The sequence below is a fragment of the Arctopsyche grandis genome, chromosome 13, assembly GCF_051622035.1.
Source record: "Arctopsyche grandis isolate Sample6627 chromosome 13, ASM5162203v2, whole genome shotgun sequence".
Classification (NCBI taxonomy): Eukaryota; Metazoa; Arthropoda; class Insecta; order Trichoptera; family Hydropsychidae; genus Arctopsyche; species Arctopsyche grandis.
In genome coordinates this window covers 22,063,450-22,086,714 of record NC_135367.1, presented here as the reverse complement: position 1 = coordinate 22,086,714, position 23,265 = coordinate 22,063,450, and the positions used below count along the sequence as shown (strand labels likewise).

General features: G+C 33.8%; 1 protein-coding gene across 1 annotated transcript in view; it reads left to right on the top strand.

Annotated features, from left to right (window-relative positions):
• hth (Meis homeobox homothorax) overlaps positions 1-23,265 on the top strand; it is a 473,716-nt gene that overhangs the window by 245,240 nt on the left and 205,211 nt on the right. The window contains exons 10-11 of the mRNA XM_077443725.1: positions 12,057-12,140; positions 19,463-19,487. Of these exons, the coding sequence (XP_077299851.1) occupies positions 12,057-12,140; positions 19,463-19,487 (109 nt within the window). The remainder of the gene's footprint in view (positions 1-12,056; positions 12,141-19,462; positions 19,488-23,265) is intronic.

The following is a 23,265-nucleotide window of genomic DNA, read 5'->3' as shown; positions in this document are numbered from 1 at the left end:
ATGTTCAATTTAGCGATGTACTGATTTATTTGCAATAAAATATTCAAAATGGTTATAGACATTAAGATAAAATGTATGTTTTGAAATGATTATGTTTGAAAGTGTGACATTCGTATACTTCGAATTATTTGATTAGTAGGAATTGATTATTAAATTTAGTATTAAAAACACCTGCTTTTATTCACCACAAATTCCATTAACACAATTTATTTATTTTTCTTATAAATCGTCGATACTAGTACTTTTGAAATAATCTTAATTGAGTTTATTACATACCGTACGTACATACAAATATGGTTTTTATGATTATGTAACGTTTTAAAATTCATCTACTTAGTCATTGTTCTTTCATTTTAATCATTCTATTATATTTAAAAGAAAATGAAAAATCACTGAAGACTGTCTTTAATGATGTTTGGATACAATTTAAAGTGAAACTGTTGGCAAAGCTTAAATTTAAGTATGCCATTTAAATAAGACGATGTACTTAGGTACTGGATTGCAATTATGTATAAAAAATATTTTTTGTTCCATAAATGATGCGAATTATTAACACTTTGAAAGCCTCTGCTCTGCGAGACGGATTAGGATCATATTTAGACTTATAACGATACGTTTCGTTGGTGATTTGACAATTTGATTACATGTTGTATACACAGTACGATAATAAGGATAAGTGCGAGTTTTTTTTATTCATTTTGGCTCTTTAGAGCTTCAAGTGAGTGATTTCAAGTCCTCGTCGATTTTAGTCCGTGCCTATTGTCAATTTTGGGTCACCCTGTGCACCCAATTGAAGCGGTGACCGAATCAGGGTCCATTTGGTTCAATTTAGTCGACAATTGTCGGCGCGGCGGGAGCAACGGCCGATCGCGCGAATCAGTGTCTGATGCCACGGCCACTGTTGAAATTCATGGCTTAAAAATTTTTCGACACTCATCAAACAATTCTCGAAGATTTCCAAAATGGTCTATTTTATAAATCTAAAACGAAAAGCGTAGATTTAAATCGGCGCGTTAGGAATTAAAAATCATTTCGCCAATGTGGCGTATGGTACGTTGACGTGTTTGATGCCCTGTTCAGTTGATACTTTAGCATGCGTCCCCCCTGATTTTTCGGTTTGTTTCGACGAGATTTAGAATTTCACACGTCTAGTTACATAAGCGATTTGTGTCGACATTGAAAACCCACCGAATAAATAATATACATACGTAATCGAAGATTACATTAGTCGCTCTCGCAGGCTACCTTTATGTATACACAACGTTCGCCCCAGACGGACATTTGCATTTTCAAATGTTAGAGACGGAGAATTTGAATTCGTTTTCGGTCCATTTTGAAATTCAAATCCCGCCGAGATCTCTAAACGCGGAATTATTTAGATTCGACGATTTCCTGAAAATCGTACCATTTTTACTTTTTCGAATGTCAAGGTTAGTGAGACGGCCACGTAAGATCTCGGAGATCGTCGTTTCCGACACGTTTCCTAGAATTGTTTTTTATAATAAATTGATATGAATCTTTTTTGTGATAAGCATACATTTTTATGCGTGCATACTGTGTTCGTTCGTATTTTCAAGTGTAAAATGTGTCCATATATTACACGTTTCCGGAAAAATCTGACGTACAACTAAACTGGCACTTCCGTTATACAAATTGAGATATATTAGACAGGCGTATGTAAAGCATTTACAATACTATGCCAAATTCTATTGAAAGCTTTCATTTTAATTGTAATACTAATTACATTGAAGTTTTTGATTGTTTTAGTCGTGTTCGGGTTTGTTTCATTGTTGCACCATTTGTAGGCGCTATACGTAGAGCAATGTTGCTTTTATTTTTTATTATATTGTTACCTATAGAATCGTGAAAGTTTCATATACATATATTATGCAAATCTTATCTGCTGTAATTGATTTTTGCAATAAAAATGTGTCCAGTCGTAAATTTGTGCTTTTAAAATTAAACTACTTCTAAATGTAAATCTTATCTAACAAAATGTATTCGAAAGTGTGCGTTTTGTTGTGATTGTAATTTTTAAGAGCTCCCAAACGCTTATAATGTGGGTCAAGGTTTTACTTTATGTCTTTTATTTGTTCTCTCATGTCGTTTACAAACTGTCACGTTTGATATCAGTGGGTAAAATCAACCCCACATCTCCTCAATGTCAAGGTTAGCGCTGTCACACACTGTCACTAATCCCATGTCGTTTTCTCACCACGGAAGAGAATCTCTCTTTTTGTTTATTCGATCTCGAAAATGGTCCGATTGTTGTTTTTTAAACAGCATAGAAAAAAATCTGATTTGTTAGTACAGTGCGTCCCAAAAAATGCATAATTCACGCGTGGTGTCAACGTGTTGGCGTTTCTTGTATGTATTTATGTAAATCGGTCGCGTCGATGATTTACGGTCGTTACAAATAACATTTGTTTTTTTTTTTTTCTTACCCCGACTTTATTCTTCTCTGACAATTGTTTTAAAAGTTTCTAATATTTGTCAAATGTATGTATGTATATGATGGTTTCGAATTGACGCAAATGACGCTTTCGTCGATTTTATTATTATGCCATTGAACGAGTGTTTGTCGCGTCGTGTGCATACATATGTACGTACGCGTGTACGGACAAATATACATATTTAAGAGGGATTGGTGTTATTATGTCGTTTACGCTTGCTTTCGTAGCATGCCCGGAAGCTGGCAATTTAGGGGTTAAATTTTTCCAGCACACGAAACGCATCCTCTCAGGAAATCTTCAATATCTGCGTTCAAGTGATAACGATTAACGTTTACCAGGGCTCGGTATTTTTACGTCTGTTTTGATAGCTTTTGATACGTCGCTTCAATGGACCACTACGTTGCCTATTTATTTTTTTCGTATCAAACCATTTAGAAGGGTTATTAAATAACTCGTATGTAGATAACAGTATTCTGTATGCGAAAATTATATAATATGTAGGTACTTTTATGATAACATTTTATATAATATATGTATTTGGAGACAAACTTCTAAATTCGATGATCTTTTTGCGGTTTTCTTTCTTTTGAAAAAATGCAATAATCCTCATTATTTTCAACTAATGTAAAAATAGACAGCTGGAAGAAATTTATTAATTTCATTATGAATTGAGTGCCAAAGATTTAACCAAAAGTTGCATGCAAATTTTTAACAATGAATCATTTATTTTATTATACATATATTTTAGTTTTTTGATTTTACCGCGTATTTTATTTTACAATTCACATTGATAAAGTGGGCATATTTTACCTTAAAAAAAATCTTCGTCAAAGTACCTAATATATAATATTTTTATAATAATAGATTACTAATTCAATTTAAATTCGTTACCTATAAATTAAAAACCTGTCCAATATGATAAGTAAAATATTATAGATATATGTACATACTATGTATGTACAAGTTTTTAATATCTAAAATCTACATACGTTGGTATCTACTATTTGCCTCATGTACTGTTATTAAAGTATGTATGTACTTACGTTCTGATATAAAAATCAACACGTATTTACGGCATTAGTAAAATCATTCAGTTGATGAAAAATTTGACTCGTCTTATGAAAATGGAAAAATATTAGAATCAAGGACATTTCCCACCTAATCAGAAGATCCTTCCGAACATGTCTACACTATCGAAACTTGTCAAGTGCCGAATTGAAATCAATTAAAGCGCGTTCCCCGTCCCGAAATCGATATACACGTGACCGGGTCAACACAGTGCAGTGACGTGCCGGGGCGCCAACGCGGGGGGCGGTCGACAGGGGCGGCTCCTCGGCTTACAGAGACGGACCAGAGAAAAATGATCTGACGATGACTTGCACACTTGTCATTCGTCTGTACGGTAATGAAGGCCCCGCAACCGGGGCGCCTTTTGTCGACAGATAAACACCGTTCAGACACAGTCAAATAAGCATATTATTTAATCTCGGTTTTTTTTCGGTACCTTCGTATTATTAATATCAACGATAACGCGTCGGCTCGATTGTACTCACAGACTGGGGGGGTGGAGGGGGGACATTTTGTACTCATTGAGACCTCAAAAGTGAAGGAGAGGCCTCAATGAGTGTTTTTAAACGGGTCGCATTGTTCGACGATTGAGACGTCAGACGTCAAACGTCATCCTACCAGGCGGGTTCTTAATTTATTACACCGTATATTATTTATTATAATTTATGTGGATTGAAAACATGAAAGTAAGCTTAATAGCAATTTAAAAAAGAAATTAGAAGAAAAAGCGGGTACTCGTTATGATTCATAGATAAAGCAGAAAAGTATGTATTCATATATAAATGATTATAGTAATTAAAAGGAATAAGGATATTAAAGAGAAACATACCTAGCCAATATGAAGTATTATAATGTCTAATTTGAAGGTTTTTAATACATCAAAGAAGGCAGATTGAATATTTTTGGGGATCAGCGCTTGGAAAATGTATGGAAAATGATGGTCGAAGGTTGTGTATGAAAGTAATGGATTGGAGTGTTGCGGATGCTTTTATACGTCATTGATGATGGTGAAGATATATATAAATGACCCAGATTAGAATTAAAAGGTTGTTTTTAATAAATTCAAGTGGAAATGCAGTGTGTAAATATAAACAAAGGAGTGTATGGGGTGGTACGAGGAGAGAGACATTTACGGTGGCGTCTCTTGCACTCAACTTAATACCCTCGAGAAAGAGCACACATACACAAACACGCGGAAAACTAATAAAAAGAAAACGCTCTTTTGGAGGAGGAAGAAGAAGAAGACTTACTTACCCATGTTATGGCAAAAACTTTTCAATTTGGGAAATTAAATTACTCGTAATTCCCTTAAACGTTTCAACGTCTCTCGTTCTCTGTGTGCGCGCGCGTTCCGTTTATCCCCCATAACGCTCCGCACTTTATGTTTATATTATTTAACCGGTGCTTTTTTTTGTCGCTTTTATATTTTTTTAAGCATCGCATTACACTGTGGAATGTTTGTGCAATACTATGGCTAATTTACACCGGTGACTTTGGACTTTGTGTTTAATTTTTGAACGATCAAAATGTATACTTAAAAAAATTGGCACTCGTATATAAATTTTAATTTATTCAATATAATAATATTTAATTTAATATGGCTTTAAATGATTTTTGTCAATTATAAACAACCTTTTCTCTGTTACATTAATTTTTTTTTAATTTAATTTCATTCGAAAATTTGCATTGATATAAATTCGTTTGAAGGTGAGAGAAAATTTTATTCACTCAGACATTTTGTATCCTTTTATATAATTGACGTGTAAAAAATAGTTTTGTATTTCACTGTATAGAATTTGGGGAGCATTTGCGTATTTTATTTATTTATTTTTATGGTGAATATTTTATGTATTTTCGACGTATTTTCGAAACGGTCAAATTCCACACGATGTCAGACGGTCAGAATAAAAATTACAGAATCCGCGGAACGAACACCTGAATATATTGTTTTTATTTTCCTATTTTTTCCCTCGTTTTTTTTTCACCTTTTTTCGGTTCAAATTTAAAATTCCGATCGTCGAAATAAACTTCGCCTCGACCAGATGCTACGGAAACTGGTCAAAATTCGAGAATATATTTTACGTGAAGGATTTTGAAATGTCGTCGTTGAGTATATAAACTTACCCATAAGAATTTTAAATTGGATATGTTTCTTCAACCCTTCTCTACTGAATTGCTTGCGGGTCAGTGTGTCGCGACCCTGGAATTGTTTTTCAATTCTAGAAGAATATCAAACGGAACAAATTGTTTCGCACATTGCTCGTACTAAATATGTATAATCTGCTTAATACTTGCGAAATAATATATTATACATATTGATTTATAGTTTACGATGCCTTTATAAAACATAATACGAAATGAAAGTCTAAGCCATAAATCTGAATAAGAAATATATATTTATATATACATATATAAATTCACAAGAAACATTGTTACCATTACAACATAATAATTGTGTCAAACCATCTATGTATTATGAAATGACAATCAGTACTAATTTTAAATTCGTATACATCTTAAATTATAAATATAAAGTAAAAATGACCAGTAGAAATATTTCTAATCAATGCTTAGATAATACATAAGTGGACAACTTATATGTATATGTTTAAATCAATGAATGAAATCAAATTAATTAAAACGACAGTTATTTGAATGGAATAAGATCGTAACCATTTATTTATACGCATCAAAATGAATTTTTACAGCTTATGACGTCCAGTTCACTGTCTTATATTATATGCGACCGAAATTTTGTACGAAAATAGACCAATTTCTAAATCTACAGATTCTATATTGTAGTTTGAAATTTTTTACATATGTATTATACAAAGGCCACAAGTAGTTCGTAAACATGTCTTTCAACGTGTTTAAAAATGTGTTGTGATATAAACTCTAATTAATACCAAACGATTCAAATGTTCGGTAGTCTACTTTATACATTCACTATGCATACAATGTTTAGACTGTTTCTTCATCATCCTACTGCCATCTATATACATAATCCCGTACAAATTGTGCAAGATGCGCTTATTGCAATCACTTGTTGTTTCCACTGAGATAACCCAACGACCATAAACAACCGGCCACATGGTCTTTATACACAAAACGAGACCTAAAAACCAGGGGGGAAAATTGTACAGAATATTCGGCGAGGTGGTTAAGTCGACGGGACATTTTCCTTTTGCGGTCACAAAAACGTCCCACTATAAAGCCGGGTTATTTATAACACAGGGCGGGGGGAGGACTATGACGTAATAATTTATGCGGTCTCCCAACCCCCCCCCCCCGAGCCCCCTGCTCCTAGACTCCAGACGTAATTGTAATAATTTATCGTGGCAGGAAGAGCTAACAGGGAACGCGACCGTGACCTAGTACAAGATGTGGCGTTGCGCGCGCACCATTTATCTTCATGTCCGTCTTTCTGTCCGTCCGTCCGTTTTGCGAATATGTATTTCTGTTTTTATATCGGTGTATGTATTTATATATCATATACATATATATGTATGTGTGTGGCTCTCGGCGTGTTTACGTACAGTGGTCGTTAACCTTTTCGCCGCTCGTTTATCACGCTTCGCGACGACTCGAGCGTACTACTGCTGTGTGTATACGTATTGTAGTATAGTACCCTTTCTACGCATTTGCCACCCCTGCCTGTCCTGTCTTTCATTGTCAGGGTTGGCGACCTTCGTGCCTGTCAAATTTGACTGATATTGTAAATCTGTGATGTATTTTCATTTTTCTTCGTCGGTTAATATATCGATTTTGTATTGTTTGACTGTACAATTAGAATTTTATTATATTTGTATAGGAATTTTTAACTTAAAATTACGTTGATATGAAATAAATCGATTAAATTAAATCTTCCATAATTTCATATACCTACATGTTGGAATTCATTTGATGTTTTCCGTATGCAAGTTTTGATTTAAATATTTCATAATTTTTTTAGGACCTTAAAATAAATATATGTATTTGTGTATTGCAAAGTAAACGGATATTTTCTTAAATATTTACAAAGTATTTATTTATCTTTTAATATACCTATATCATTGATCACAGGATATTTTTAGTATTAAAGTACACTCTTCAGTGCAATTATTTGCGTATTGATTAATTTGATCGTTTCAAAACAATAACATCTCAATTTTTATATACGGAATTTGTTTTTTGAATTTTTATTGAATACAAACAATCAATGAATACTATATACAAATAATTTAATTTCATTAAATAAGCGTTCATATTCTTATTTAAAAATTTATATACAATGTCGGAATTGATAAAAATAAATATCTATGTATAATTATTAATTATTATTTTTATATAAAGTTAAAGATCAAGTCTAAACATATACTATGAACGCTATGCTTTCTATTGAAACATAGTGAAGTCAGACTTCAAAGATCTTTATATCGAAATTTTGCTGTATAATTTTTTTATTTAAATATACCGTTTTGTACAATCTCAGCCACATATTTTAAACTCGACTGTGGAATGTTAAAGCTCGTTTTACCGTTTTCGTAAATATAATAATACATCGAGCGCACAGGGGTAACACTATACCCCTGTCGGTCATCGGATTACACGAACTGTATCCTACATCTAAGGGCTCAGCTCTTGACCTTCTCCACTCGACTTTTTGAGATTTCTCAAGTGCTCCCGCACGCGGAGGACCTCCCGCAACTCTCTAGAAACCGGTCAAAAAATAATTGTTTCACAATCTAATACGCGTCATGTGTCGCCATCTATCGGCGACGGGGCCAATCAAAACCGCTAAATCGTCGGCGTGCATAACATTGCACGCGCGTCAACTCGCGCGTCGTTTTATTTGAATTATATCGCGTTACAAATTTATTTATCCGCTCACGAAAGAATCTAAACGTATCAAATTTTCGTTGCCCGAGAGTCGGTTACACATTTGTCCGACATATATCACTCTGTTGTGTGTATGTGGAATACGCTCGGTGCAGCTCGGCGGTGAAAGAAATCTTGGAGAACTGGTTTTTTTTATATATATAAGTATTTTATTTCATTTTTTTTTATTCATCCGACTTTATGATTTACAGCTGTGTCAGATGGACCAATCATGGTCCGAGTTTTGCCTCCGAGATGGGACGGTACATTATGTATCTCTTCTTCTCTGAGCGGTTTTTTTCTGCGTTTTTTGAGTCGAGATCCCCTTCGTTCATCTCTCTCACAACTTATGTGTTTTTTTTTTATTTATTTATTTTATATAAATATATTATTTCTTTTCGTCTTCGGAGACCGATCCGTAGGTGGAATGCGCCTTTTTACGTCCGGCCAGATTTTTATTATTGGGATAAAATAATCGCTCGTGTGTGTGTGTGTGTGCGTGTTTTTACTGCCAAAGGAGTTCTTGGCATTTTTGTCGAAAAGCAACCCAGGTTCTTTTCGATAAAATTTTCGATACTACCCGCTGTGTTTTTATTATTTTTAAAAGCATAACCTACATCTTTATTATATGTGATTTATTTTTTAATTACTCAACGAATTTCTTAAAACGGTGTGTTATTCACTTATTTACCAAGAAGATTAGATATTAATTTAAAATTCAGTTGTGATGCTATTAGTATTTTTATGTGCATGTATGTATATACATATATATATATTTATATATAAGTTGAGACAAAACATGAAAACCAATCAAATAAGGAAAGGGCACTAAAAACATTTTTACAGTGTGGTTAAAATGTAACGATCGTTCAGGAGTAAAATATACCCCCACCCCATAAAAGGATAATGCTCCCGAGATGTGTCTACCCGCCATAAAAACCCATATTTGGTCTGTATAGGTGTCGTCCCCGCGTTTGAGAATCAAGAAAACGAGAGTAAATGATTTATGGGCGACTTTCAAACGTAAAAATAAAAAAAAAACGGTTCAGAGGGTGTTCTAAAGTTTTGCGCGAGTATTTCAAATGAATTTATATCACATCTAGGATGCAGTCATCGTTTGAATATTTCTCCGACGATTTTATTTGATATTTTTTTTGTCCGTTATGTTTCGTTTCGGTTTGAAAACCCCTGAGGTTATATTCGGTGAGTGCCTCGCCGTCGTTTATATGAAGAGTGAGGATGAGGATGTTACCGCGCTGAGATGAAGAATAACCATAATGGTGAAGATTATAAACAAATGGTTTGTGACTGGGTTGATTTAGTGTGGGAACGCGTCGGCGAAAATATGTAATCTCGAGAGAGACGAAGCGGATGAAAAAACGCAGGTATAACGTTGGTCAATTCACCCTTTTGGCGGCTGAAAAGTTCGCAATGATCTTCTTTCTTTTTTTTTCATTTATACATATGTGCGAAATGGCATCGATTAATATAATATACAGACAAAGTTGCAAATAAACGGGTTCGTTTATTTAATAAGAGATTTTTTGTAGTTGACACAGCATCAAATGTGATTGGACTGTTGATTTTTTTCAATGTCACATGTTAAAACAACTATTTATTAAAAATATATGGATATTAAGATATTTAAAAAATATATAAACAGTACGGAAAATAGTCGAAATAAATAATATAGGTCAAAAACTGACCTTTATCAAGTATTTTAGACATTCATTAAATTTTAGCAGATTAAAGTCATTGATAAGTAGACCAATTAAAGTTTAATTATCTTTTAAAGTCATGTTTTGCAGCATCTTGCTTGTTAATGATCACTTTTTTTTGTATTTTAATACTTAAATGATCATATCATACCTTATTTGATCCTATGCTCTTGATTATTATATTAATTAAAATATTTTCATTCAATTTATGACATTTTTAATCAATTGAAGTAGTTCGTCTTATTTTTATGTAACCTGCGACCTTTTTATTGTGCGATATGATCAATTTCGATTTGTTAAAACTTTATATTATGCAGTTAGGGTCGGTTTCAATCTCTTTGATACGTTCCTCTTCGTGTATATGTGCATGTAGCGTGTTTTTATGTGCCATGTAGCAACAACACCTAGGCAGATCTGTGAGGAAGCTATTCGCGGAGAAAATAATGGCTAAAAAGGTGATGGGAGTCGCGAGAAGATGGGGGAGAAAGCAATATCATACACCATTAACAATTTTCTCATTTATTCCGAACCATAAGGCGTGTCATGGGATAGGTAGATAGATACGCGTCGAACGCTTTACTCTACTTTCGGCTTCACTTTCTTTCACAATAATATTGAACCTCAAAAAAATGTTTTACGTGTGTATTTTTTTCGGTTCCCAGGATGTTCTAGTTAACGCTGTTTTTTTTTTTAGTTTTTTTCTGGAAGATAGTGGGGTTCAGCGCACCCCTCGTGTGACACTCTGCACTCGTATATAGGTGGGGTGTATAGGAAAAAAAATTGTAATCTATTCCCGACGCGGAATTTCCTTTCATTTTTATTTTCATATCATATTTTCTTATGGGGAGGCGACGGGTCTTACGTTACAATAACCACAGTAATGAATATATGCGTTTTTATTGTTTGTATGGGGGGCTTAATTTTCGTTTTATGTATTCCTATGAGCTTACGTCTCATGCGTGTTTTGATATTGCTAGAAGATTGTACGTCTGGTTCTTATTTATTATTTATCTCGCACGTAGAAAAATATGCAATACACAGTAAAATTTGATTAATATTTAATTTTAAAATTGTATCCATGACTTAAGTGTATGGCGAATAATTTGTAACACTTATGAGTGCCGGCGGCTGAGAATAAAACGCACAGTGTGCATCAAAAGTGACAAGTTACTTACGGAATAAAATGATTTGATTCCGTTTCAAAAATATAGCATTGAATTTTATGACCTACATACATATTCTTGAAAAATTGATATCATGAATATGCATGTACTTAAAGTTGAAGTTTAAATTTGGGTCTAATTTGATATGATTTTTTTCAACATTTTTGGAACATTATTACAGTCATTTTCATATGTGTTATAATTTTAGATTATTTTGTTTGTTTCTACGTATTGGTTGATTGTTTAAATCTGGCTTAGTTTTGTATATGAAGCAAAAGGAAACATTGTGTTAATTTATTTTAATTTTATGTCTATATCTTAGATGAAACATACATATGTAGATTAAAACATTATTATATAAAATATTCCATTTAAAATCAAAATATACACATACATGTGTATAGGTACAATTTGTGTTACTCAGTTTGTAAATAAATTGGTAGGGTAAAAGTACTCCAATGCAACTTCAAGTAAGTATGCATTGTTTTAATATAGATATATAATACACGCCTCGATTGTAAATTTTATGCGAAAAGGGTATGTCTTTATTTTATTGTGATCTCAACGGAGAATAAAAGCGCTTTTTTTATACATAACCACTTTGGTATCGTCGAATAATATCTGTTTGGTCTCGAACGAACGAACGAACGAAATGCCTCTTTTGATTATAGGTTTGTATCAAAAGTTCACTCGTAACGTTCAATTATATGATATACCTACTGGAGGTTTTCACCTTAAGCCATTTGATAATTTTACTTTGAATTTTTTATTGAATTTTTTCTTCTATCTTGTTGCAGGAAAATGGTGTCCGAGAAGGGAATGGTCATCACCCCCCGACGTAGCGAGAAGGGTTTACTCTTCAGTTTTTCTAGGAAGTCCCGGCGAATACCCTGGTAAGTCTATTTTTGCTTTTTCATAATATTTTCTCACGTCTGAAAAGTTGGAGAGTCGCTGGTCCGAGCCGACGGAGTTAGTTTGTGGCCTTTAGATTACTTTTGCCATTTCATTAGCTTTATTGCCTGTGTACGTACTCTCTTATACTACATACCCGGTTATTGTGCGAACCCATACACCTACATATATGTGGTATAATGCGGCCAACACACGCTCTAACAAAGTAATCAAGTATCCATTCTTATTTTACGCTCGCGACTTTCGAGAGAATTTTTACTCTTTGTACATGGATCTAATATTGCGTTACTAAAAAAGTCGTGTGTATATTATGTGTAACAACAAGCCATTCGCTCTGAAGCGAATAATAAAGAAAAACTTGCGTTTCGTTTGAACTTATTATAAAATAAAATCATACGCTCAGTAGGCTTACAAGAGCTTTCGTTGTTGTAATTTCAGTGAAAAATACATTTGCATTGAAGATAAATTGGCCGCCGATCGGGTGCGTTGAACTTCAGTATTTTTTATTTTTTTGCTATTCGTATATTATTGAGAAAAAAATCTGGCGATGATTTTAGATTGTAAGAATTTATTCATAGTGAGTGTGTATCTATTTTAAAGCGTTTGAATGGCTTGATTATTCTTCTCACTTTTACAATACGATTAAGTGGATATCAATATATGAAACGGCTCTACATACATACATTTCACATCTGATAAAATCACATTATTTATCCTCAATTGCGTGTATGGTCAATATTTGAAAGAATGTTTTCTTTCAAAGTTTTGGGTAGCTTTAGATAAAAAAACCCCATACATTTCATTTAAGATTTGAATATGCTTAGATTACTATTCGGTTGTGGTCATCAAATGTTACAACGAGAGTCTGCTCACAATATTTGGTATACAAAATTTTATATGAAATATTAGCCAAAATATTTTTTAATTGTACTCTAATAACAATGTTTACATCAATCAAAGTGCCAGGGCGGCGACTTGGCTCAAAAATAAGTACCAGGGCGGCTACCTGGTCCGACTACACCACTGATTATTACCTATAGATAAACAAGATAATTTCATAGTAGACTATTTTTAATATTACCTAAAAATAGAAAATAAAATAAAATCATAAAAATATGATTTTTAAATTAAAACAATCGTTTCAATAATTTTTGAATTTGATCCTTATATTCCTTATATATTATTGAATATTATACCATACATAAGTGGATATTAAAAAAAAAACAGTTTATTTATTCGGCAATGTACGATTAATAAAAATATTTTAAATACATCATATGTATGTACTAGGGATCCCAAATATTCGTTGACTTCAACTATTCGAATAGTAAATCAAGAGCTATTCGAATATTCGAATATATTCGAAAATTAAAAAAAAGGCAATTACATATGTACCAAGCATAAATTTGAATTAATCGTCTTATTAAATTTAAGTTGCCATTAAATTCCACCTCGTTTTTACAGCCAATAATAATTTACCAATTTTTTATTTTCTTTATTCATTATGATTTCTTGTAAAAATGTATATTTCGCCGGTGACTTTTTAAATATTCGTATTATTTTTCTGATGTTTTCTAAAATTTTGTAGAGATTATTATCGATCGGAAAGTGATTTTCTTCAAACATTTCCGTATTTAATGAATACAAATCTGTTTCTTCACATGTAGACATTTCATCTTTTTCATTATCTATCACAATTATCCCCATTATATATTTAATTTTCTTCATAATCGTCAGCTTCGTCGTCATCACTCTTTTCATGTTAATGTTGCGTATTTATATTTATAAAATTATATATACAAGAATAATATTCGAATAGTTAATGAAATATTCGAATAACGAATGGCTGAAAAATCAGACGAATAATTCGAATACTCGAATATTCGATTGGGATCCCTAGTATGTACATGATCATATACACTTGTCAGATTCACCATCTACATATATGCTGTTGGATGAAAGCCTCAATAAGCGCCTCCATTCATCTCTGTTTTGAGGAACCCCCCCATACATCTCACCCCGCACATATTTCTAATTTCATCCACCCGATATATGTATATGATATGAAATGATAAACATGCGTCGCTCCGCGCTCAGACACAGTTGTTGACCGGACGAAGCTCGCCCGGCGAGTATCGAGCAGCGGGCGGGTGTGAGTGAAAGAGAGAGAAGAGCTAGCGAGTGGTATGGGTCTGTCTCTGTCGCACCCCCCACTCGTTTGGCCACGTGCCGCCCCGTCGTCATGGCGACGAACGACAGGCACGCCTACCGACGCCGGCACGACGCGCGCCACTACGACGTGGACCGAACAAGCCCGATGACGGCCGCACCATCTTATATCACTATATCACCATGCACTTCGCGCACTATCATACATACATATCGCTTCTTTCCCATTACGATGATACATGCATACGTATATGTTATGATTTGCCTGATTTGATTTATTGATGCGATTTTGTTACCCATTTCGTACTCCATCAGAGCGGGTTGGAATGGAAACTTTTCAAAGTAATGTCATTTGTTTGTTTTGGCAATACAATGTCTAAATGTTTCATATATGTATAATATGTACATACTAATCATATATCGAATTATTTTCAAAAATCGTCCATTGTCAACGAGCAAAATATACAGAAAATTAAAGTCAAAGCTACTTTTGATTTTTTATTTTAAATGCTTTTTATTATTATTAATAAATTATGATAACAATATATCTTATATCTATTTTAACCAGTAGCGTGTTCTAGTGGTGAATGTTGAATTATCTCGTACTTGATGTTACGAGTTCGATTCCCGCTAAGTCTCGCTATTGGCCAGACCTTGGTTTGTCAAGGTCGATCGTTTCTTATCAGAATTTGTCAATTTTTTTGATTTTCATTGAAACGATTCCTGTAAAATTGGCGTTTCCTTCCCAATTTTCTGTTGCGAACCTTTAGTTATTGTTATATCTTAGGTTTCGCCATATTGTTCAACATAGATGTCTCTGTGGTTGTTTATCGAATATAAAATTCGTATTGTTACATGAAAGTTATTCATCGTTATTTATCGTATTAATACGATGTTTGTAATATCTGACCATAGATGTCAGATATTGTTTAGATTTACATGTATCTATGTAATAATTATGTGGACCAGGAAGGCGCATTTGGGGTTTATCTGTTAAGCCTTCCTGGTATATTTGTAGATATGTATGTAAAAATAGCTACTGATCTACTGATCATTTTCTATTTTACATTTTTAATTTAATTTTGTTAGTAATCATAGTGTTATATTATTAGAAAGTTAATGTACAGCATACTAGGAAAAAGAGCTCATAAATATATTTACAATTTATATTATATAATGAAAGATAGATAATGTATTGAGATACATAGGTACTTATTCATTTTTTTGCTATTCAAAGATTGAATAAAAAATAAACGAAAACCTACAACTTGTAGATTTTTTTAAAACTTTCAATGAAAGTTCAACTATTTGTTCAAGAGATTCATGTATGTATTTCTTGATATTAATAGAATACTTTCAATGATAATTAAACCGTATACCAAAATAATTAGATAACATCTAATACATTATATTAATTAAAGACTCTCTAAAGTCGACGATCTAACCAAAAGTATTTGCATATATAGGTACATATATATAATCTAATATATAATTTCGAAAGAGACTTTGTATGTATGTAAGTTTTGGTTCGTAGAATCTGTGACGTTTAATTTAATAACAAAAACAAAACAAATGAATATTCAATTAAATTTAAATTAAATAAAACTATTCAAATAAATTTAATCAACTGTTTACTTTTAGATTAGCCATTTTTAAGCGGTTTATATTACAAATACCGAGCGAAGCCGGGTAAAACCACTAGTATACAAATATATTAAAAATTGCCTGCGGTGCAACTTAAACGTATTTAGATAGTGTTGATTTTGACATTCAAATAATATCTTAAATAGGAAAAAAAATAAAACGTATATGTACATACATATATAAACAGTTCAGAAGTATGCATATTAATATGCATTTACAATTCTGCAATTTTTGTCACAGTGACATGATAAGTTATCCCACGTATCGCTATTACGACGTTTGACATGAACATGACATATACATGTGCATATCTATATGTATGCAAATTATAATCATAATAATTAATTATTGTACATAGACTGGTTCATTTGACATGGAAAGTTAAATGAGATATGTAGTCTTACATTTGAGAATATTTTGACTAAAATTTTTCCTACAGATTCTTCCGATTTAATTTTTAGACATTTATTGGACAGTTAATGTTTTATTATGTTATTTATTTATTTTCATAAAATATTCGCTATTATGTTTTTACTCATAATATTTCTGCACATACATTCATTTTCGTTTTGAATGTTGTTACAATGCACTATAAAAATATAAAGATATTTCCGGATAAAGGTATTAAACCAGTTGTTTATTATTATCATTTAGCTTAGAATAATCAATTAAATGATTGATTTCTAGCCAAGCCTTTCATTGCCCATTTTAGACGGACGTACTATAAGGAATGAATGGATTTAATTTATATCTGTATACATACATACTTTGAGATATTGAATACGCAACGTCAAGATAATATGTAGATATATATGTATAAGTTTAAGGTTTTCTCAGAAGTTTTCTGTATGTTTAAGCTTTGTACGTTATTTATCGGCCGATAATTAAATACGTAATAGCCGTCGATAAAATATCGCGGTTTTATCTCGCAATTACCGCATTATCCCACCCATAATAATTATTGTATCGAAATCATAAACCGCAACGGCGGTAAATAACAATTCAACTCGTAACTGACTAATCACAGGCTAATTAATTTATTATACATCACAACATACGCCCACAGCTTACCGGGTTGCCTTATTTTTAAGACCAAGTGCGCTTTTCAATTCTAGAATAATTTATAAAACTCGCAAGATGTGTGTGTGTGTGTGTGTGTGTACACCATTAACCCTTTCGCGTCGATCGGATCGCGCAGTTCGGTGAACTTTTGACTCGAGCCCGCGCTAATCTCGCCATACACACATCGAAAATAACATAATGAATAAAAAATAAATATAAAAAAATGCGAGTGCGCTCAGCATCAGATAAAAACAGGTATATCGGCGCATCACTGCGACGGCTGGGCCATATAATAATAAGAGAACGAGACGATACCGTGATGGATGATCCAATCAGACCCGCGACGACCCCGCCGGCTCTTTTCCGCTAATCTCGCACTCATTGTTATATACGAAGAATCGAAATGTGTATGCTACATCTATAAACGTGTATGGGAGTATGTATGTAGTTGCATTTGAGTTGAATTTTTTGCATTATGTATTTCTTTTGGCTTGTCATATCGTGATCATATGGTCAAATTATTCAGTTCACGGTTCGATCCCTGGACGTATTCGAATTGTTTATTCGATTTTTTAAGGCGTTACGCATTGCTTTAACTTTAATATTGAAATAAATTTTATTGTGTAAATTTTTTTTGCGGATATAAAATTTTTCCTAAGTGTATATCCAATTCAATACAGCTTAAATTATAATGACTTTATTTATTGCGGAAATAAATACATCAGTTTTTAATTTTTCATTTCTGATATTAGGAACATTTACAGGATTATAATTTGACGCAATACTGTGGACTGGGTTGTAAGTCATTTGGCCAACTGATTATTATAATAAAGCGTAATCTTTGGACGATTCAGCTGTTAGGAGAGTACATATTATAATAAATTCGACTGTTGTGCACCATCACGAATGGTATTTCTACGACAAAACTACTATAGAATATTATGACAGTCAAAGTTTGTTTATTTTTGATATTGTTGAATGAAAGCACCTGAAAATTGACAATATATACAAACACCAACACAGTGACTCTAGCTAGCCTTGCGTTCAATATTAACCCAAATAAGGTGATGTAGGACAGCCTTATGAGGGAAAAGGGTTAGCTTTCAATCTACTCCCGTATATGATTAACCACGCTCGATTTGATCTATACAACATATAGAAATTGTTTCAATTAGAATGAATTGAATCTAGATAGTTGAAGTATTACTTTATGGAGTTGTTTTTGAAATTATTTCGGTTTTTCTTTTTGAATGTTTTATTTATTTTTCCTTTTTGTCTGGGTGGAAAGTCGCTGGCAAAGGGATTCGTTCCCTCATAAGGGTATCGCGACCTACAGGGGTATCGCAATCAGGGTGCGCGTTTCATTTTCCGACCTGTCAGTCGCAGGCCGCGACCCCGCCAGGGGTGCTCACGTGCGGCCCGCAGGCTGTCCCTTAGAAACAAGCGAGATGAGGGGGGTGGGAACGAGTGAGGTGAGGTGAGGTGGTGAAGAATAGGGGACGATACCTAAATAAGATATTAAGCTGTAGACCGAAACTCGTACAAGAGTAATGTACAAAACGAAAGTAAAAATAATATAAAATAAAAAGAATGATTCGGACGAACTTGAAATCCTTGGAATTTGGTTTGTTCGAATTTCGGTTTATTGTCATAGGTGTTTGTTCGACTTGGACGAATGCTTCGTTTGATTAAATATTGTACATACATTGTGCACGTGTTTACACTTGCTCTACTTAGTTGGTAACCTTTCCAGTGGCAACAGTTGGAAAATTAGTAAGAAAATCTAATAAAATACGAACTTGAAATTTTGCAGAATACTATGTATTAGCTCCCAAAAAAATTACGATTTTCCAACATTTAAATATAGCAAGTTTTACATTTATAGATGATATGAAAAAAACTATCAACTTTAGGTTCAATCTATTTTGAGCTTCTTTCTGAAGTGATAAAATGATGTTTACAATTCAGAGGATTTCAAACGCATTTGATATTTAGATATTTAATTCAATATATTGCTATTCTTTCCTGATAAAACTACACATTGAAAAATTAACGAGCATACATGTTTTCGACGTATCGGGAAGGTTTATGATTTCATTATAAATTTATGTCTAAGTGGTGCATTAACTTGATAAAAAATTGATATAAAGGTAGAATGTTAGAATTTGAAGAATTTCACGTTTCTAGACTACCTGTACGAAAATTCCTCGTTTGGAAGAAGAACCCATACCCAACATTAGAGTCCAGAGGAAGCTGCACGCTCGGTAATTCTCCCCGTATTTACCTGTTACACACACATACACATACCTACCTGGCAATATTTTACTTTCTCCCGCATCTGGCTGCGTCCATCCGTCCGTCCGTCCAGAGTTATTGCCGTCGCCCCCGCCGCCATGGGGTTGATTTATGTCCGAAGACATATTCGGTACCCCCAGCGCCTCATCATCCCTTCGACTACAGAATTCTCTAAATTTTTCTACTCCTTTTTTCAAAAAAAATAAAACCTCACATACTATAATGTACGATTCGTATTTTTTTCATCTATGCCGAATTTTTTCGGTGCCTTTTTGTTCGAAATTAGACCGCGAACGCCCCGAGGGGACAAGCGCGCCTTTTCATTGTTTATGATGAACGCTGAGGATTGTGTATTTTTTTTATCCCATGGTCTTATATTTTGCTGTGACTTTAAAACGCTCGTTCGATGCCACCAATCCTTGAGTGCGTTGACGTATTTTTTTAATTCGGATAAAAGCGTTATTGTTTAATTTTAAGTCGTTGATAGATTTGTATATTTGTCCAGTGTTGGTAATAATTGACGCGTCGCGATCGGAATGCGTTAGAGTGGTGTTCCTTGACGATTTATTAACCGTTCGAGTGGTCACTCGAGTTTTTTCAGTTGCTTATCGAATTATAATAATAAAATAGAGCCACGATGACAACTCGTATGAATCTATGAAGGATTTGTCATCATCTTTGAGCGGATGCTGCTTCAATTTAAATATTTATGTACTAGCTGAACCCCGGCATCCGTTGAAATGCCATAATAACGCATGAAATTCCCGTTCTCGTTCCCGTTTTCGTTCCTGTTCCCATTTGTCGGAAAAACGCAGGTAGCGAACACATTTGAAATTATTGCGTTGCAATGACACTCATTCCCGTTTTTCCCGTTTCCGTTCCCGTTTTTTCCCATTTTTTTTCACAGTAATCTTTCCGAACATGCACACAACAAATCCTGAAAGTTTCATCGTAATCGGTTCAGTGGTTTGGCAGCCTATTCGAGACACACACACACACAGACATTCATTTTTATATATACATATAGATAATACACATATTTCTGACCAACACTCGTGTATGTATAGTCTAAAGATTTTGTACATTTTTTTATTGCATATTTTATATAATTTTAATAATACTACGCATCTGCATCATTGAAGTATGCCAATATTACTATTACATGTTGGGTTATGTCAGTGAATAATTATACATGTTATCAATATCTATTTTGTAATGATTTTTGTTTTATGTTCTAATAGGGATGGTTTATATGAAATGAAAATATTTATATAACATATTGTGGAAGGGATCTTTGGGCAAAATTGGCGATATTTTGACGGTATTGTAGGCATAATCAACGTATCAAAAACTTAATTTAACATTCACCGACTAGGCACATTTTCCTTCACGTACGCATAGTTTTCCTTCGCCGTCGTTTACCAGCGAAAAAATAAATAATAAAAAGAGGCTTTAATATAGCGTTTTCCGACCTTGTCCCGCGTTGGGTCTTCCCTATCCACCCCCCAGCATCCCCCCACTCTCTTTCCCTTCAGTAAATTCATATTTTTTATGCACACGCGGCCGTCTTTTTCGGAGATATACCGGAGAGCGACTCTAAGGTCTACACTGCCAACCTACTTTTTCTCTTACATTTCTTCTTCTATTTTTTTTCATTCTTTTTGGACCCTCCCCTTTACACCCCCTCGTTTCGCCTCTTTTTTCGACCCGTTTCTTCCTTTTTTCGGTCCGTTTTCTTCCGTTCCTCCCCACTCCTTCGTCCGTTTAATATGTGAAACAGTCACAAAAGGCCGGCGTAGGTAGGTACACCTACAGGCCCCAGGAAAAGCGCTGAATTTACAACGTTAAATATTTCATATGAAAATTCAAGCGAATCTACGCACCATACGCGCTCCCTGTATTTTTTATTAGAATCGAGAAAACCGAGAAACGTATACGTGCACGTAAATTTAACCCTTTGCACTCTAGAGAAGACTCCACAAAGTTCAACGTCAAATTCTAGCTATTTTCGTACACATTTTTATACATATAAATGCATTTGGCAGTGGACAAAATGGTTAAATATGATATGTGATGAACAGTTTCATTTGAAATATCAATAGCCCTTTGCAAATGTTCGTCGCTGCTTTTTTATTCATTTTTTTATTTCCTAATAGCGTTTCGAATACCCCGATTGGATCGTGAGTTGTTCTCGAGACGACGCATAACTGCGGCTAATTGGGCAGGTGGGGCACTTCGTCCCACACGTGTACATTATCCGTCGATTACACGTGGGCTATCCCATTGTTGTTCTATTGCTCGGCTATCATTAAAAGGCATGTGAAAGTTAAGCGGTCGCACGGTGTAATAATGTCTTCCCGAAAATGCTCATTTCTCTCTCGAGTACATACGTACATACATATGTGTGCTTAATGCGATGCGTGTATTTTTAGGTTTGAATCGTATTCGATTTAATGGATTAAGTGTGAACGGAGATAATGTGTCTTTAGTGCTTTATGGGGGTGAGTCAATAGTGAGACTCGGTTCAAATTTGTCAGTGAAATAATTAAGTTCAAATTGTAATGAATAGATACTTCAACGTGATTGTAAATGTACAATAGGTTTCTATAGCAATGAGTCTTTTGTTTTCTTAACATTACATACACAATGACTCAGGTTAAGTTGAAATTTTCATAACATTATTTTTACTAATAATTTCATTTATTTCAAAGCAAATGCATTTGATTTTTCGCATTCATGCTTAGGTTGGTTGAAATTAAAAAATAGGTAATCGTTTATGGGACAGCACTTTCAGGCATTATTTTTGTTCCTTTTCATATAAAGAATATTCTAATTTTGTTAAATTAGCGCCATTTCCTTGATTGATTAATTGAAAGTTCGGCTAGATTGAGTAACCGATGTTCCATCTGGAAAAACTACATGTTTTGTTTTCATTCAATATTTTATTATTATATTCGTTTTCAATACACGCTTCTGAAAAACAGTACAATATCATACAGATAATGAGTAAAACGGTCCAAATGCATCGGTAGATACATTTATGGATATGTAGACATAATAGCTAACTTGTCGAATGTAAATTAATTTTGATATCCTTGTAAAAGTATCCGTTTAGAAAAATTACCAATTTCAAATATTTTTTTATATCTACATACGTATATGTATGTATGTACATATATGTATATATATTATGTTTTCTAAAGTTTAAGTGTTTAAGACGTTCGACAAGAGGGAAAGTGGATACCATCGTTCGTACGCTGAAAAATTTTTCATACAATAAGCGAAGAGGATAAGGCACAGGAGCGTCCCAACAAAAGGAAGGAAAAACGGTTCTGTCCCGGAAAAATATTTCAAGGGTGCGGGAATTTCTCTTTATATACGTTTTTCCTCTTTTTTTTTTTTGTTTAACATTCCACCCTGGTATTAGTTCGCTTGTAGGTTTCAATGCGAACCGAAAAACCCCACCCCCGCGGTTATAGCGCGTCGTTCGTTCGTTCGCTTCTTCCATTGTGAATGTGTTTTTTTCTACGGTTTTATTTTAATAATTTCAAACTGCGCGCGTCATGATTTATTTTGGTTGTCGGAGGGTGAGGGGGTGGACCACTGTAGAGCGAGGGGGTGGACTATTGCCATGGGGGGGTGCAGAGGGGTAGCTACAGAATGGCGCAAAAACAAAGCTCGCCATTGTTTCAGCGAAAGCGTTATTCGACCGTTGGGTACGTATGTATGTAGGTACAACGACACCAAGTGAAAGATTCGTACCCACTCGAATATAATATAATATCATGTGATAGCTTTTTTATCCCATCAAAAGGATTGGAGCAAAAAAATGTGGACGAATGAAATCATTTTTGCATCCATTTTTATGAATGTTTCCATCAAAATAATAATGTCTAAATAGCTTTGAGGCAAAATTTGAGCAAT